Raw genomic sequence first — 19,950 nt, forward strand, 5'->3', positions numbered from 1 at the left:
CGGATCCTCCATCGGTGGGCTCAAACCATTTCTCCATAGTATTAAAGCAGGTCTTGAGCTCTTAAAGCAACAAGGTTGAGAGGGTCATGTAATCTTTAACCTAAGACTATTGCCTTTGGTAATGACACAAAACAGTCCTCACTTGGCCTAGAGAGCGTTTGAGGGCGATAAAATATCAATGTAAAATGAATTTACATCAAATACCCATTAAGTCTATACAATTCATATAAACATACGATAGAAACGTACTATAGAGAATGCATTCACAAGATGCCAAAGCCAATTGATATTTGTTGATTTGTCTGACAAGAAACCAGAAAAACAAGAAGACCTTGTAGGATGAATGGGAGACTCAAGATATGGTTTCATTTCTACCTATCAGCGTCCTCTAAGGATATTTGTAAATACATAATTCCTGCATAACTAATAAATCACACCCTCACCCACTCACATCATCCCTGTCCCCCAAATCACTCACTAGCAACCTAAGAAACAGCTTTCAAAAAATAATCTCCCACTGCATCACACGCAAATGAAATCGCTTGAATAAACACCTCTCCCGGGAAAAAGTTTAAAGAGGCTTTCCCCCGTCGACACACTGAGAAGCAGAGGCCAGTCCTTGAAAGGTTTCACTTGGGACAAAACGAAGACCAAGACACCCAACGCACAAGGATTCAGAAGGGGGTAAAGAGCGAGGGAAGAGAGAGAAGTGAGAGGGGAAGAAGAGAGAAGAGGAACTGGGGGGAGGATCAGGGGGGTCAGGGACAGCGCAGGGGGCCGTACTCACAGGGCGCCCATTCCCCGGAGCCAGACAGCTGCAGCTGGATCATCCGGTCCAAGCAGTCCGGGTTCCCGTCCGCGGCACTGGCGGCGGCCATCGTGAGGCCGGTCCCCGCCGGGTCCAGCGACAGCAACGAGCTAACCGCGCACGCCGCCACCAGCGCCCGGCCGAGAACCCCCCCTGCCCGCACCCCACCCGGCCCCGGGTCCTTCAGAGCGCACGAGACGCGAGACTCTTAATGAGAGAAAGGGCGGGAAAAACCTCCACCGGAAACTTGGGAGGTGAAGCACGGTGAAGGAGAAGAAGACGAAGAGGAGGGTGGAGAGAGAGGTGGTATCATCTGGTGGTGATGAAGACGAAGGGCAGGAGCAGCTGGGAACCACGGCCCCCCTCCCTCCCCGCACACACACACAGCTGCTGTGGTGGCACGCCTTCCACCTCGCCTTCTCTCAGAGTGAGAGCAAAATTGGGAACGGGGAGGGAGGGGGGGAATTATGATGCTGGTGGTGGTGGTGGAAAGGGGGCGGGGCCGGTGGTGGCAGTGAGAGAGGGGAGGGACAGAGGGGGGATTTGTGATGCTATCATTTGCAACGTTATGGAATGCTATGGTGCGGTTTGGCATGGTATTGGGATGTTGTGTGATCTATTGACATATGGTGTGTAGTTAATGGAAATACAAAAAAAGAGAGAGAAAGAGAGGCAATAAGCATCTCACAGAGAACGAAAGAGAAATATGAAATGCTCATGATACAAGATATTAACATAGGGAGAAAGGCAGAGAGACAGAGGGACAGAGGGAAAGAGAGAAACAGAGAGAAAAAACGCAGAGGAAGACAAAGAGACAGGGAAGATACAAAGAGATAAAGAGAGAGAGAGAGAGAGAGAGAGAGAGAGAGAGAGAGAGAGAGAGAGAGAGAGAGAGAGAGAGAGAGGGAGAGAGAGGGGGGGGACAAAAGAAACAGACAGAGAGACAGAGAGAGAGAAAGACGAGAGGGGGAGAGACAGAAAAGTAGTGAAAGCGATGGGGAGAGAAAGAGAGACGGCGAGAGTAAGAGAGAGCTAGAGAGAGAGAGACAGAAAGACAAGAGAGAGAGAGAACGAGAGAGAGAGAGCTAGAGAGAGGGAGACAGAAAGACAAGAGAAAGAGAGAGAAAGCAAGAGAGAGAGATAGAGAGAGAGAGAGAGAGAGAGAGAGAGAGAGAGAGAGCTAGAGAGAGAGAGAGAGAGAGAGAGAGAGAGAGAGAGAGAGAGCTAGAGAGAAAGAGAGAGAGAGAGAGAGAAAGAGAGAGAGAGAGAGAGAGAGAGAGAGAGAGGACGAATGCCTTCTTTCTTTGGAGTTGGTTCTGGGACAATGTGACCCCCTGCGTCTACGCGTTCCCTGGGTCTCTGCCGTCAATCTGGTAAATCCTGCTGACTAATCCCTAAAGAAACGCGGGCTCAATCCCATAACTCAGCCCCTCACTTCGCGGCCGCCAAGCCCTCTCCGCTGGACATGGATATGATGTCAGCACCGCTGGCTGTGGCGGACTCTGCCACGCCCGCTCCGTCACCCATCAGGGGATTACTTTGACTTACTTTGAATTTAACCACACGTTGGGAAGGTTTTTATTTTGGGCTTGACAAAAATCTGTTTCGCTTTTCTGACTTTGCCTTCGCTATTAGACCGATTTGTATCGGTCTAATAGTATGGTCTACGCATTATTAATATTATGTATGCAATTTTTTTTTATTGCACAAATATACCATCCCAGAACAGTATGAGCATTTCTCTAGAATATCCCCACAGCGTTCACAGAGTCCGCACACAGAGTCCGTATAATCAACACAATTACTCATTTGCTGTATGGTGGTGTGAGAGAGTGTGTGTGAGTGAGTGTGTGCGTGTGAGTCTGTATATATGCATGTGTGTGCAACCCGTTTTTTAAATACAAAATCTTATCCTTTCTAATCGCAAAGCCTGCTCTGATGCACCAGGGCCAGCTTATGTTAGGTTGAAGCGGGGCGGAATACCCCATGCCATGCCATGCACAAGATTAAAAATGACTATATACATCCCTGCCACCACCACCGCCACCACCACCACCACCACCACCACCACCACCACCACCACCACCGCCACCACCACCACCACCGCCACACCACCACCACCACCACCGCCACACCGCCACCACCACCACCACCATCACCACCACCACCACCACCACCACCACCCCCACCCTCCACCACCGCCACCGCCGCCGCCGCCGCCGCCACCGCCACCGCCACCGCCACCCCCACCACCACCACCACCACCACCACCACCACTATCCCCACCACCACCACCACCACCACCACCACTATCCCCACCACCACCGCCACCACCACCACCACCACCGCCACCACCACCACCACCACCCCCACCCTCCACCACCACCACTACCACCATCACCACCACACCGCCACCACCACATCGCCACCACCACCACCACCACCACCGCCGCCGCCGCCACCGCCACCACCGCCACCGCCACCACCGCCACACCGCCACCACCACCACCACCACCACCACCACCACCACCACCACCCCCACCCTCCACCACCGCCACCGCCGCCGCCGCCGCCGCCACCGCCACCGCCACCGCCACCCCCACCACCACCACCACCACCACCACCACCACTATCCCCACCACCACCACCACCACCACCACCACTATCCCCACCACCACCGCCACCACCACCACCACCACCGCCACCACCACCACCACCACCCCCACCCTCCACCACCACCACTACCACCATCACCACCACACCGCCACCACCACATCGCCACCACCAACACCACCACCACCACCGCCGCCGCCGCCACCGCCACCACCGCCACCGCCACCACCGCCACACCGCCACCACCACCACCACCACCACCACCACCGCCGCCGCCGCCACCGCCACCGCCACCACCGCCACCGCCACCGCCACCACTACCACCATCCCCACCCTCCACCACCACCACCACCACCACACCGCCACCACCGCCACCGCCACCACCGCCACCGCCACCACCGCCACCGCCACCACCGCCACCGCCACCACCACCACCACCACCACCCTCCACCACCACCACCACCACCACCACCGCCCACCACCACCACCACCAACACCACCACCACCGCCCACCACCACTACCAACACCCTCCACCACCACCACCACCACCACCACCGCCCACCACCACCACCACCACCACCACCACCACCACCCTCCACCCCAGGAGCAGCGGGGCCGTCCCCATCATCATAACTCCTCTTCACACATTTCCATCAGTCAAAACCTGCAGAAATCCCTTCTTTCATTCGAGGGAGACAAATGTGTTTTGGAACCCAATAAGGGAGACAAGTAAACGAGATCCAAACAGACAAATCGAGGAGAACAAATCGTGGATGACCCCGTTGCAGTCTGCATTCTGAGCAGCGGCAGTCGGTAGACGAATAGTCAAGGCGTACTCAAGAACATCAATCGAAAGGGATGGTGGCAGAGTGACACACACACAAGGCTATCTCGCCTCCACGCTGTCGCAAGGCCCCCCAGCGCAACACAGGGGCCCCCTGTGAATGCAAACCTGGGTGTGTCTGATGGATGTGTGGACGGCCGTAAATGCAACAGGAGTAATGTGCATGTGAGGGGGCTGCCTTCGCCTTCTCTTAAGAGCTGTTCCTGCGCGTCTCGGCCTGGGTTTATCCCCCAGAGCTGTGTCATTCCATTGTTTATGAGACGCCAGGGGAAAATCTTCCTTAATCCGTCCGTTTCTGCCCATCTGGGTTCAGAGAAAGACAAGAGACACGCCATTTAAGACATCCCTACGGATTGCGTCTCAAAAGCCCCGCCCCGCACCAGAAGGGCCGCACAGAAGTGAACTTCAGTAAGCTTTAGACATGATACTATTGTGTCTGTAAACGGTTCAGCCACCGCGCGCTCCTTTCATTGTTTTCTGTCTATAACATTTTTTTGATCTCCTAGTGACCTGATGTCCTCCAAGAGTATAGCACACAGCACAGACTCAAGCAACGGGGTTGTCATCAACTAAACGCCCACAATGCACCTGGGCCTGTTCTCAATTATGAGCTCAGAGGTGCGTTGGGGGGGCAGTGAGTGTAGTGTTACAGAGGATCCATAGAGGGCAGCAAATTCACACATTACACACATCACTTCACAGCCACATAGTGTCTTCAAGCAGGAGAGCAGGAACATGTACTTGTTTGGAGAGGAGAGGCGACATAGGGCGGGTAGACATCTGTTTGGACAGGGGGAGGACACTCTTTGAGATCCCAGGTGTGCGGTCATGAAATGGGAGAGATCCCTGGTGTAGGGGTCATGAGATGGGAGAGATCCCAGGCCAGGTGTGGGGGTCATACTATGGGAGGGATCCCAGATGTGGGGTCATGAGAGGGGAGGGATCCCAGGTGAGGGGGGGTTATATTATCGGGGGGATCCCAGGTGTCGGCGTTGAACCCAAGACCCTGACACCTCAATCACTAGTTTAACACACTGCATGCCTGGCGCAAAGAAAATATTAAACCGTAACAAAATCGTTTCTTGAAAGTTATCATAAACTTGAAATGACCAACTATATATTACAAAGTATAGTGTCAAAGGTGAAAAAGAATATAGCTAAATGGTATATTCTAAAAAAACGGGACTGGGGAAACCTCAGCAGCATCGGAGTTCACTCTGTTCGCTCTCCCTTACAGAGACGGGATAGAGTGGATTCACGTGTTTAATTAGACGGTTCAGATGAGCCGTGGCCTCTACAGTGTAACCAGGAGGAGACAGGCGTTCCTGTGTTCAACGGGCGGGCCTACAGCGGTACGGGGAGACAAGGCACCTTCACCGTCATGTATCCGTCTGTACATGATCTCCTCTCATCCGCGTCAGCTGTCTGTCTACCACCACCTCGTCCTCGTCATGCTCCCACACTCACACACACACACACACACACACACAGGCAAGTGGGAACACAAACATGCACAAACACACATGCACACACACACACATACACAAACAACCATGCTCACATACATACACAAACACACACGCAAGTGTCAACAGAAACATGCGTACACACACACACACAAACACACACGCTCACACACGCAAGTGTCAACACACACATGCATACACACACACACACGTCACGCACACACAAACACCCACGCTCACATACACATACACAAAACCACACAAAAACACCCAAGCTCACATACACAAACACACACACAAACACCCACGCTCACATACAGACACACACACACATACACCCACACCCACATACACCTGCTTGCTTATCAAAGAGGATATGCCGCCTTTCGATAAGCTGCTTATCCACAACATATGAATGCAGCGACTTCCATTCAAAAGTGCCGGGTCGTTGGTCAGAATGCTTAGGTTGTGTTCCTTGCCTGATACTTTTAATTAAATGTGATGTCATATTTTAATACCGCTTACATCACACAGTCATTTCTGGTGCACAACGTCGACTTTAATTAGGAGCCCGCTCAGGTCTTTGAAGTGATTTGGTTCATAATTAATACAGACAGAAGAAGCTGCTATCTTAATGATCTACTGTGTGGTCGCATTAGCCCTGCGAGGAAAACCAAGACAAGAGAAAAGCAGTGACTACTGTATGGATCTGTGCTCATTAGAGCTGCAGCCTCACAGTTCAGTATTAAAGAAAGGGACAAACAGTTAAACACGGTGCAACACGGTATGAATCACTAGGTCTCTACTGGCTGTTTTCAGCGTGCTTCCACTAGTGTTATCCAGAACAGGAGTAGAAGAAGTGGTTAGTGTGGCTTTTGCCCGCATGGTTCATTATTATTTTAGTTAACCTCAGTCGCTTCTCGATTGTGTTTGACTCGAGTTTCAATCAGTTCTTTTTTCAAAGGTTATTTATTCCGGCACTATTCTATTCCGTTATATTTGTCAACGACGATTGGGCTGGGAGAAAACCGTGACGCTATGCAATTATGAACACAAAGAAATGTAATGAATAAAATATGACTTATTATTTAAATACCTCTCGTTTACCTTGCTGTGGTTAATATTCATGCTGGTAGCATCATCACGTGTAGCGTAGCCCCACAGATTCTACATTGTTGTTCTAGGGTGTAAACCGACATGGTATAGCAGCCCGTTGGGGAATGGTGGTCTTGGGTGAAATGTGAAATCTGACCCAGATTTCAGTTTCAAAGGAGGACAAAGCGGTTAGGAAGAAAGGATATGAGTTCAAGACGATGTCGCTGGTTGTGTTCTCGGGGTTTTGTTGACAGCTAGGACGTGATAGGGTATTGGGCACACACAAAGGCTTCTCGGAGCTAAAAGTGCAAATTGGACTGAACCCTGAAGGCTTCAAACAGATGGTGCTTCAATAATGAATATTTGGAGATGGGTCATTTAAATCGGAATACATTAGTGTTAGATATTCAGGAGCTATTCTGAGCCATGGTGATGCCGTCGTACTATATGTCTCCTTCACTTTAAACCGCTTTCTAATTGATTCTCTATGGGCACATTCAAGATTCGACTTAGACACTTAAGCTTTGCTAAAGAGAAATCAGCGCAAGCGTTCATATTGGGACGAGAACAAGAGACACACGCAAAGTCACAGGAATCAATCCCTTTTAGGACACAACTCACAACACTGACAATCTACAGAGATTCATTGTGGATGCAGTGGTGCCAAACAAATACTGTCACAAATAAGGTGGTCTGCAATACTCTATCTGTCCTCTAGGGTCCACTCATCGTTTGGGTCTCATTCCAAACAAACGGCAGTAGTGGGATGGAAAAGTGTTTCGGTTTTAAGATCCTCTCCACTTTCACCGTTGGCAGGTCATTGAGGAACGGGGAAAACATGAAAAAAAGACACGTCGGAGACGCACGTCACGCCACCGCCACAGACTTCAAGCTCAAACTCACTTCACCTGTTCACGTTATTGTCGTCCAATTACCCAGCCCGTGTTGCCCACGTCTCGTGCTCCCCGTGTCTGTATCACGGTCCGTAAAGACGTGAACCCGCGAGGAGGAGCCTTCTCCATTCAAAGTCACCTTTGACGGAGGAAGCGAGGAAATGAGAAAGCCTCTCCGGTGGCCGCGGGCGCCGTGGTGGAGGGACGGCCACGGCGCCTCAGCTCCAGCCCATCCGCCAGCGCCCCGACGCTGAGCTAGATATATGGCCTTGAGCAAGGCACTGCGCGGGGGGAGTGATGGATCGCGAGCGGGGCCCCGTCAACGTTCAAAAAGAGAATCTTCTTCGTTTTGAATTTGTTCTGAAAGAGAAGGGGCATGGGGGGGGGGGGGGGTTGTGTGGGTCTATTTATAACCAGTGTGATCTCATCGCCGTTAAATCACCCGTGACATGGTCATTAACAATACAACCTCTGATAATCATCTTTTCATTGATCCCCGTCCTGCGCCGCGGGTCTCAGCCCCACTTGTCTTGGTAACGGAGAGCGGAGTGACGTGATTGGATGGGGGTGAGGGGTGGAGTGCCCGCACCTCACTCATGCATCATACATACATACCGGTGTGTTGGTGGGTAGGTGAGCAAGTGTGTGTGTGTGGTGTGGTGTGTGACACTGTGAATACATTTGTGTGTGTGTGTGTGCATGTGTGTGTTGCATGCAGTGTTTGTGATTTGAATACGCTGTGTGTGTGTGTGTGTGTGTGTGTGTGTGTGTGTGTGTGTGTGTGTGTGTGTGTCTTTCTGGTGTGTGTGTGTGTTTGTTTGTGTTTGCCGTGCGCAGGTTGGTGTGTGTGTGTGAGTGTGTCTGTCAGTGGGGGAGACTGATTCATGTGTATGTGATTAGCTTCTTTGTGAGTGTCTGTGTGTACATTAATCTGAGCACTACTGTGAGTAATCATGCATGCATGTGGTCATGCGCTATATGTATGCACGCACGCTTGCGTGCACGCTCGTGTGCGGTATGCATTCCCGTGACTACAAAGTGCCCGTTTAGCTCTGACTCTCATTAAAGTGGGCGCTATGCCGCTCAGAGATGCAAGTGCTGCCTCCTCTTAACAGGTTGCTGCTGGATGTGAATCATTATGCATCGGCAGCAGCAACAAACACCCTCGTGGGTGAAGCCTCTCTGGCCTGTGTCTCGCTGCCAGATGCCTGGCAGATTTACAACTCGCGTTGACTTCTAACACCGGGACCAGCTCCGTGGACCGGCTTGCTGAACGCATCACAGAACCCAAGGCAAACACGTTGATGAGATGCAGGGGAGGGGAGGGGAGGCCTGCTCCGCTGAGGCTTTGATCGCAGGCGAAGCGACAGAGAAATACAACAGATTGCCCGTCGTTTGTGAAGGAAGACAAAGGCCGATCGATGGCGAGTTGTGATGTGCTCGTCAGAAATACCTGATGCTTTCATCAGAGACGTGAGAGGCGGAAATGTAGAGGAAAGGTGTGTGCGTGTGTGTGTGTGTTACAGCGAGAATGTGTGTTTCTGTGTGTGTTGGTGAGAGAGCGGAAGAGACAGGGAGAGAAAGAGAGAGAGAGCGTGAGCGGGAGAGACAGAGCGTGCCAGAGAGAGAGAGAGAGACGCTTGAATCTTGTGTTTGTTGCTTGTAGTTTCTTATAGTATCGACATAGAGGAAGTGTGTCTGACGGCGAGAGTGCGACGGAGACAAAAGCAATGTCTACACATTTTTAAATACCGCAACACGTGTAAACGTTCGGGAAACAGGTGCTATTTGTCACCAAAGACATCACACACAGCTGCAGCGGCGCACGTGAGCGAGGCCGTCGCTGATCTCAATCTGGTGGAGCTCAAAGGCCTCGGTAGTACAGCTGTCCATCATAACCGCCCCCCCCCCCCATCTCCCCCGGTTAACGCCGGGCTCCCTGTGGCAGGGCGCGCTGGCAGGGAATGAAAGGGAAACTGTGAGCCTAAATGGGTCTGCAATGTTACACCCCAACACGGAGCGCGCAAACCGCCAACCCCGCGCCACGCCGTCTCCGGGCCCTTTGAAGGGGATATTTATAAACCATTAGTGTGGAAGCAGGGCGCGGGCGGACGCGGCCTTATCTCCAAGATCTGACGCCTGTCTCCGTGCAGGAAGAGGGGAAGCGCTGGTTACAGAGTGACAGAGACGGGGAGGATAGGGCGGCTGCAGAAGCAGTGGGGGAGAGTGAGTCCCGCCGGGGATCGACTGTGGAGGGGGTCGAGGTGCTGAGGAGCCTGGACCGGTCTGGACCGGCCTGGACCGGCCTGGACCGGCCTGGACCGGCCCCACCACCATTCGTGGGTCTGATTCAAATGGAGAGCGGAGCTGAGAGGTGCGTGGCCGCCGGGTGGATGGACGGCCGTGGACGGTGGCCTGTGTATCAACAACAACGACGACACAAGTCTGCGCTGCTGTTTTCAAAACCATGACTTTGAAATATTGCTGAGTTTGGGACCCACATTGGAGGTCTCGGTTACAAGAAATGTACACACATTTTCCACGAAAACCACCATTGCATACATAAATAGTATATAAAATATTTTCCTTTATTCATATTTTGGGGTATTTTCAAAAGTTTTGTATTTTTTCTGTATCTTAAGTTGAACCTCAAAGTCATGACTGACAATATTAATTAGGCCAAAATCCAACCCATGACCCATACCTTAACCACGGAAATTAGGTCATTAAAAATGTAACATGCCTAGCTCACATGGGATTCAGCCGGATAGACAGATATATATGAACCATGTTAAAATATTCAAATGTAGAATCCTAATATGGTTCCCTGGTTCCAGAGTTGTTATGTATAAATGCAAGCTCTGCGACAGAGGAAGTCACTTTAGGAAAGAAGGCTCTAACTGTGTGCGATTAAAACCCTTACGCAATCACATTTACAATTATCCAAGCGAGGCTGAGAACATTCAAATGATCAATTAAAAGCCATTAACTAAACAAGAATAACACATTTAAGTCAGACTGGTGTGTCTAGTGTTTGTGGAGAACTGTGTAGAACAAGGCTCGGGCTCTGCCTGGATAGAACACGCTTTGCCATGGAGTCATGGAGAAGAGCCGTGTTATTGTTCGGAGCATTAGTGGGCTCAGATGGCCAATTATGAGGGCCAATGTCCTGCGATTGCTCCCCACACATTAGTCACACCGTTCTAATACTTGCATGTACGCACCCAGGAGACACACACTAACGCACTTACTTTCCTACATAAACACACAAATCGACAAACACATATTCCAAGACACACACACACACACACACACACACACACACACACATGCACGTATCCAAACAAACACACACAAAAACACAAACACATATTCCAAGACATATTCACACAAACACACAGTCAGAGTCACACACACACACACACACACACACGCACGCACACACACACACACACACACACACACACACACACACACACACACACACACACACACACACACACACACACACACACACACACACACACACACACACACACACACACACACACACACACACACACATCTGTGAGCCCTGTGCAGCTGCCAGGCCAGGCCAACACACTCACAGAGAGGAGTGCACAGGGGAGCGCAGTCCATAGGAAATACTTAGGAAGTGTGTGGCCCCCATCTGAGGCCAGCAGCGCGTTGCGACTAGCCTGGCCCCCGCTGCTGCTGCTCCTAATGGCCCTTACGTCCACCAGCCCCCAGCCTGTTTAATGCACCACCAGTAACCACAGCCCACCTCAAGGCTAAGTTGTTGCGACGCTGATGGTTGAGTCGGCAGCGGTGGCGGTCTCTCTCCTGCTGACGGATTGTTCGAGGATAGGTTTGCGAAAGCTCTGATGTCTTTCCTGACCTGTGACTGCCCTGCTGGCTGTTTAGTGCAGAAACCGCTCGACGTGGGACGATAAGTACAGCTATTGTCAGCCTTTGTGGCTTCATTCATATTCTTGCTCTAAAATGACATTCAAATCCAAGAAACATTTCCGCGCATTGTCTGCCTCCCCTTGTGAGGAACACGGCGATAAGACGAACGGCATTGTATTACTGTCGTTTGGTGATCCTTACGCAGGTTCACCTCAGAGAAGGTGAGACGCCAGGCCAATCTAAAAATCTCCCACTCAGTCCCAGGATGAGACATCACTCATGATCTAAAATATAATTATTACCCTTATCTTGCCCCCCCCTCAGGCAGTCCCTCCTCCATTACAGGCCTCAGTGTTCAGCGAGGAGGAACCCTTTGTCGCCCGGGCCTCGTTAAGGGACCTGTAGTGCTCTTAATTGTTCCGCTGACAGATGACCTCCCCGGAACCGCGAGCCGTGGTATTTCATTCGCCGGTAAAACCGTTTCTTGACCTGTTCTCCGAGGGTGCCTCACCGCACTAATGCGGCGCTTTAATTGATCTGTGGGGACGGTTTCTCGTTCGCCGTCTTCCAGTGGGAAGGCGGTGGTGAGTGCCGGGTGTGTCTCGCAGCAGTCACCTTGATGTTATTAAAGGGGTTCAGACGTTTCCCCGCGCGGGGACGTTTCTGCAGCGTGGACACTTTGCAGGGTCCTTGGACCGAGGGCTAAGTGCGTTTGATGGCTGGCTCTCGATAAACCTGGCCGGTTTCTTGTATTTTGTGCGTTATTTCCTTCCCTCGATAGCCCGGATGTTGGGTCTTTTATGTGTCTGTGGTGTAGAGGGAATCTAATGAGCAACACAACTGTAAGAATAGAGCTGCACACGCTTATAGTCTATAGTCTATAGGCATATATTTAGTTCTACTGTAATGCCCGTTCAAACAAACGATACAAAGTGTACTGTACAGACTTCTTTTAGAAATAAAATAATGAAATAATTAACATTTTAAAGATTGAAACAAACAGAGAGCCTTAAAAACAGGCGCTTACAGTGTCATCTCATTGTTGTGGGCGATTGCTAATTCAAAGTGGGTGGAGAAGTGCAATCAGCACGGCTTATGTCAAAGTGTAAAAGGCTTAAATGGTTCCCACACCCTGTCACGATGCATTTAGTGAGCTGGCCATTAGCGGCCTCCGGAGCACAAGGCCCGCCGCACATGGACCACTCCACCACAACGAGACTAAGGCTCTTATAAAACAACCTCCTGGATGAGACATACATGGATACGTTCACCTGCTCGACTTCACAGCTCCAACAACTGATCCTTCCTTGCATCTACTGTGTAATCCTCTCCAGTGTCTTAACTCCACCCAGCCTACTTCACCCCGTCCTCAACCAGACCTCCACGATGTCGGTGTGAGGGACCCACACACACACACACACACGCACGCACGCACGCACACACGTACACAAAAATACATAGACACACACACACACACAAACAAACTCACACAAACACACACACACACACAAATACACACACACACTCACGTACACACACAAACACACGCACACACACACACAAACACACACACAAAACACACATAAACACAAACACACACACAAAACACACATAAACACACAGACACACACTCTAGTCATTTAGAGGAGGAATTGGGACTTTGATTGTATATACCCTGGGTCCCCGTGTTTACAAATTCTGCCCTGTGAATTCTGAAGTATACAAACAACAGTTGTGGTCTAAGCTTGTGCCACATCTATTAAAATTAGATATTGTGTTTGTACAATCTTGGAGAAAAACACTTGAAAAACACTTAGGAATAATGTCATTTGAACACTAATCACTGTAAATGAAGGAATCAGGGCATAAAGTCCTTGCATAGTACATCAAAGCAAAAGGCATTGCATAGAACTTCTTCATTTAAATAAAATATAAAGATGTAGTTATATAAGATATAACAAATATTACATTGGTTATCTTTGCCTATTACGTGATTTATTTTCCAATAAATCGAAATATTGCAGCAACATCTTGCTGACTCATTTAAATGCATCAAGGCATGGGGATTTTCGTCTTAGCAGATGGATTGTATAAGCTGCCAATCAAAATCCATTTTAATCTTTGATTATTAACTTGACCTTGGGCTTTAGGTCAATAGGTTATAGGTTTGCAGCGAGAGAGGAAAATACCAAAGGATTGGAATGGATGAGATGGTTGTAAGAAACACAACTGTGGGGAAAGAATGTGTGGACAACAACAAACAGGAGTTTGGTTCTTTGTCTTTCTATTAGTCAACATCCACAAGTGGTATTTCATCTACAGTTTGATCGATTTTGTACGAAACGAAAAACCTTTATATTTTCTGATGCCACGTTAGTTTACAAAGTGGCACGCAAAATACGTAGGTTTCTAGGTGTTTCGAATGAAAACCTGTGTATCTTCTGAATGCCATGTTCGATTACAAAGTAATTCTAGGTGCCGTTTGAGGTTAGGTGGCTTTTGATTTAACCTCAAACGGTTCCTAAAAAAGCGTCAACGCGTTCTCGAATCAAGCCTGCCCTCACGGCTTACCGGGTGACACAACCCTTTTAAGAACCTCAATCGGCGCTTGCTTACCCCTACTTTACCCAGCCATGCACCTGTGCAGCTCCGTGGAGCTCAGGCGAGAGTTGGCTGCAAAGGGGCTAAGCCTTTAATTCTGCGACGATGCATTGATTAGCTGGGATGGATGTGGGGCTGTCATGGGCCCACTCAGGGGTCCCTGGGGGCGGAGGTCAGTGTTTGCGCGACTGTCTTCCGAGGCGAGGATGAAGGAGTGCATATAAGTTTGTGTGTGTGTGTGTGTGTGTGTGTGTGCGCTTACAGTGAATGAAATAGAGTCATTTGCCATGGTGGTGTTTGAATGCAAGTACACAACCGCTGTCCTGAATGTTATTTTACGTGTGTGTTTGTGTGCGATGGTGTGTACGTGAGTGTGCGTGTGTGTGCGTCCGTGTGTGCGCTTACATCCACGTGTGATTGTCAGTGTAACCCGTAATGCTTCTGGGTACATGTTTGTAAACCAACCATGATCACAAAGATCGCCAAGATGCACCAGTGCCAAAGTTTAGCAAAGCTACCATTGGCCTTTAACCCTTTCACCTCCCGAGCACCGACACCCACTCTCTGTCCTCCAAGCCCCCCAGCCATCCCCCTGGCCTCCTCTATCCTTTCTGCTGCTCTCTCAGAGATAAAGGACACTCCACATCGCTCTGTTTCCTTGGGCCAGGCCTCTAAGCCGACTCTCTACGCTTTAATCTTATTACCGGACCAAGCTGGCTTTGCGAGGGAGGAGACGGGGATATACAGGGAGGAGACCGCAGGAACATGCAATAATGGCACCATTGTGTTGTTTGATTTCGGCAGACAATGGCATTAGTAGATAGGGCCAGGCTTACGGTAAGCTAGTTGGAATATGGCCTGCTGAGGAGCAATGAGAAAGCAATGTGGAGTACATATCAGAAGCTTCATGATTTTGAGTTGCGCTTCCGGTAAATGATGATGGGAATGTAGGGCAGGATATTCTAGTGGTTATGGGATTTGACTCCGGGTTCTGGGTTCGCTTCCCAGCATCAGCCGTGTACCTGCAGGCGTCGTTAAGGCGAGATGCCGAACCCCTAAATGCACATTAATGACATGATAATCGCTGAGTCTCTTTGCATGATAGCATCTGCTAAATAGTAAATTGAAATTTCATCTGCAATGTTTTAATGATGGAAGACGCTATGCAGGTTTTTAGATTGCCATTAAGATTTTAATACTGCATGTTAGAAGACAGGAAAGGGCTAACTTGAGGTTAGTTGATTTGTCTGAGGTTAACTCAACCGTCTATATGTGAGAGGATAGAGAAACAATATTTTCTTTTGATTTGATGGCAATGAGCTCTAAGTGATAAAGATATATTATGTGTGTAATACACTTGAGCTATTCATGTCTCTGAACACACCAATGGATAGTAAAACACACCAATGGATACACACACACACAGACATGCACAGACACACACACACACACACACACAAACACACACACTCACACACACTTACCTGCTCAGTGGGGTGCACTAAATAGATTAAAATTGCCTCTTTACATCTAAGTGGTCTTTTCTAACAAAAAAGGCTTTCAGGGAAGTCAAGGGAGTGACAGAGGTCGTAAGCTATTGTCAAAGTCTCTAAACCAATTAGATGTTAGCATTGTAAACCTTTTGGCTTTCTTCTTACAAAACCCATCAGGCTTTATGGGGGCATCAGTGCAGCTGCTTCAGGTTAGTCTACAAACACACACACACACACACACACACACACACACACACACACACACACACACACACACATACAAATGGTGCCTTATCAGTGCATCTATCGGTAAACCTCAGACAGCAGAGATAATTGCAACATGGTATCTGGGTATGTCTAAGATAATACACATAATGACAAATGGAGGTATAACAATAACACATATTTGTCCATTAAAAAGGCATAAAAATGTCTTCCAAGCTGGTGTTGCAGTTGTTATGGTTCCATGTAGACATGTAACCGACGATTATCTTTTAAAGTCCATTAAATCTGTCTTGAGAAATTCCCATGACAAATATACTCCGAGCCCAATGTGATGTCTTAAATGTTCTTGTCAATTGTCTATTTTCTTTTCATATGCTTATTCTCCTGATATATGTGTGCACAAATATACATACAGATACCCAGGGAACACCAGGAAACTTAATTACAAAAATCAGAAGATGAACCCCTTAGGGGAATAAGACTTGGTTAGCACAAAGTCATTCATTCAGAACCTCATCTGAAAGAAGGGTAATGCTAAAAGTCTGATCGAAGGTTGGAATTAGTCGTGTGTTCCAGCTGGACACCGGTATAATGCAAAGACGCCCTGGCTGTCACAAGTAGATTCCCCATGAGAATAGATTCAGGCTATTAATAAGCTGTTTCTCCCCTTAATTATCCTTAGTAGAATAACTACAGAACTGCAATGAATGCAGAAAAGTGACTATCGATCGAAGACTAGATTTAACAGGAAAAAAACTTGAAGTGATCTTTTTATTAGAGGATAGGCACTGGCTCTGCATGCTAACCGAGGTCTGTCATTGATTCAAAACTACTACTACTACACATCTTTATACTCCAAAAAGCCTGTAAAATGGGATTTGATGTTCACAGCAGTTTGAAACCTTTTCACCAGACCAGGTAGGCCTGTCTGTAATCGTATCACGGTAAAGAACCAATCACCGATGTTAATGAATCTTCTCGTGCCAACCTGCTGCCACTAGGCAGAGACAATGCCGGGCCTCAAGTGCCAAATAACGTTACAACCAGAAAATCAATTTTCTACATCAGTGTTTTACACGTCAGTGATTTTTTTTCCTCCCAGATGGAAAACCCATTCCAGGCGCAAACAACACCCTATAGAAATTGCCCACTGAAGCTACGGGGGGATTGCAGACCTGCTCTGTTCGGCAGGCACAATGATGACCACAACTGACAAAAACATGAGATTACATTTGTCTTGAAAGACGATTTCAGAAAGGGCTAAGCTGGACCCAGTCATTTGGAACATGTTGTTCGGCAGAGCGAGACACTTGTTTCCTCCAATCCGTGTCTTGGTGTGACATTAAATGGAGAGGTAGACCTACATCTATTATTTAGGCTTGGGGAACAAGGAAACAACAATAATGGTGCAATTGCCTAAAACGGAAGAAAGATGGAAAAAGGCAATGGTGACCGTTGGGTGACATTTGTTTTCACAATTTGGTGTCCATCCCAAGTAAGGCCAGATGGGCTAGAGACCATTATGCAGTGTGATTGGAGAAGAAACATGTTATATGCTGTGGGTAGGAAGGTTACAGGAAGTTACATTGGAAAAGCCTTCAAACACACCGAAGGATGCATCTATGGGCTGAAGTGAATTCTTTGAAATTTGGCAAGACGAATGTGTGAAGAAATCATCTGCACCCTGGGGACCATAAAAATGAGAGTCCTCTATCATTTTCCCAGAGTAAATTCCCCATTTCATCGGTAGACCTCACCTCGCTGTCTGAACTGGAACATGTGTCTGATTCCCAAAGCTATACGCCACTGAGGGTACCATGGTTACCTGGCTTATCAGGCGCGGGCAGGTGTCTCTGAAGGCAGCCATGTTTGCGAGCTCAATTTGGAGAGTCATCCAACCTCTGGCCTCAAAAAAAAAATTACTCTCTGGAAAATTCCCCCCATGCTTCAAAGGAGGTGTATCTTGACATATCTGGGCCCATTACATCATTATCTAATAGACTGTCACAGGAGCACATTTGACAAGGCAATCTATGCTTCTGAGAAGGTGGTTGGGAATAGGTTGCTGGGATATTTTTGCACTTAAAAAGGGGAGATTGTGACTGCCTACTTGTAGCAGGTAAAAATAGATGGATAAAACTACCTTCTTACCTGATCTCAAACCAGCATACTGATTTAGATATGTTATCAGACGATTGTCAATCATCCTGTTGTTATAATATGAAATTTATAGATTTTTCTGGGGGGAATCAATAATCATGTCAGTTGATTGTTGATGCTAATTAGCTTAGATATCTGGTAACATGAATACAATTCTGCTTATAATTCAACTAAAATAGCACAGGCCTGCATCATTTCTGGCCCAATTATTTGTTCTGTTTTATTTGTTTGTTGAGTGGATTGAGCAATAGTTATTTTTTAACAAATAAATAATTGGATCAGTTGCTAGGGAGAACTAGGTCACACAACCCGCCTCAATAAGAGTTATAGTGCTGAGATTGATGCAGAAGAGGAAGGGTGGCCAGGACATCACCTAGCCTGGACCACATTCTCAGTCAATTCCAACGACCCAATTATGCTGGGCTTGACAGTATGTGAGATCGTAAGATACAATACTGTTTGGTTTCCTCATACGCTTGAGCATTTCGTCTTCAGCAGCACCGCACTAATCCGAGCAACCAAGTGCCTGGGTAATACCTGAGGGAACGCACAAAGTGAGGAACTTCATCCACGGGGATGAATTGATTGTCCGGCTGCGGCACCTCTGGGTTCAGGATCCTGGAAGGAAATGGGTTCCCTGAAGCCACTGACTTTCAAGGCTGCCATGGTGGTTGGCGATACCAACCATGGAGAATTAGCTCCTTCAACTTGTTTCAGTTGTTGAATAAATCAGGACTCGGTTCAAGTGCAACACACTCGGGTAAACAACCAGAAAACAGAGTTTATATAGTGGTGAACGACGTCCGAAACGGCCACCGCAATTAAAGTCTCAATCTACACCACTGAGCTGAGCGTTGCAGCCGAGCAGGCACTATAGAGGCAGAGCATCATTAGGTTTTTTATCTTGGATGCTGACAGCAAGTCGGTTGGTGGGAGACATGTCATGTCATACCATTATAGGATTGGCCCTGAGGGCCCTTCTATTGCCGCCCACACCAATCTAGAGGCCTCTAAGAGCCTCTGGTTAGACACCATAAGCCTAATTTATAGTCGCTGAGCGTGAGCAGGAGCCAGTGCGAACCAAACATTACTTAATCGCACATGGTCCATGAGGCGATGTTTCACTTGTCTGTGACAAATCTAATATACGGCAACTATGAATTGATATGGAAAAAAATATTATCATGGTATTTATGGGGAATGTTCCACGATATTGATAAATATCCCCAAATTGCTTATGAATCCAAAATTGGCCAAACACAGACACACGCACATCCTCCATTAGACCCTGCCTGCACCCTCCATCTCTGCAAGATAGAAGACTTCGGAGAGAAGGTCTTATCCCTCTCTCCAGTCACCAGTAAAAGAATGTGAGGCTTTTAATCCTGCAGAGAAAACGTATCTCCCATCTCACCAAGGATGCAATCACCCCTTTACTCGTCCAAATAAAGCAATAGCCGCAGGAAGATCTGCTCTTCCCCCTTTTCTTGCTCAGGTGACCATCAATCTCTCTCTTCTGCAGAGATATCACCTTCCATTATGAAACTAACCAATCTCCAGCCCCACCTCTTGCCTGGATTTCCTGCCCTACCCATTCCATTTCATACACAACTACAGAAAGCCCATCGTCTCTTAGTCCCCTGGATCAGAACCCATCTTCAGACAACCGACAGCTCCTTTACTTCCGGAAGAGCCCCAAAGTTAAAAAGAGGCAAGACACATTTTCACAGCACAATTCCTTCACACAACATTTAACCTTACAAATGAATCTCCCTCTTTGGATAAAGGCAAAGGACGTTTATGACAGGCTGATGCAAGACAGGCCGAGATCGGCGATTCTCA

At 48.4% G+C, this 19,950-nt stretch overlaps 1 protein-coding gene across 1 annotated transcript in view; it reads right to left on the bottom strand.

Annotated features, from left to right (window-relative positions):
• The window catches only part of esamb (endothelial cell adhesion molecule b), a gene marked incomplete at both ends in the record, with an annotated part of 30,506 nt that extends 12,691 nt beyond the window's left edge, over positions 1–17,815 (bottom strand). Inside the window, 2 exons of the mRNA XM_079732852.1 lie at positions 788–989; positions 17,774–17,815. Of these exons, the coding sequence (XP_079588978.1) occupies positions 788–989; positions 17,774–17,815 (244 nt within the window). The remainder of the gene's footprint in view (positions 1–787; positions 990–17,773) is intronic.
• Positions 17,816–19,950: the final 2,135 nt, after the last annotated feature.

The sequence above is a fragment of the Pollachius pollachius genome, assembly GCF_949987615.1.
Source record: "Pollachius pollachius genome assembly, chromosome: 3".
NCBI lineage: Eukaryota > Metazoa > Chordata > Actinopteri > Gadiformes > Gadidae > Pollachius > Pollachius pollachius.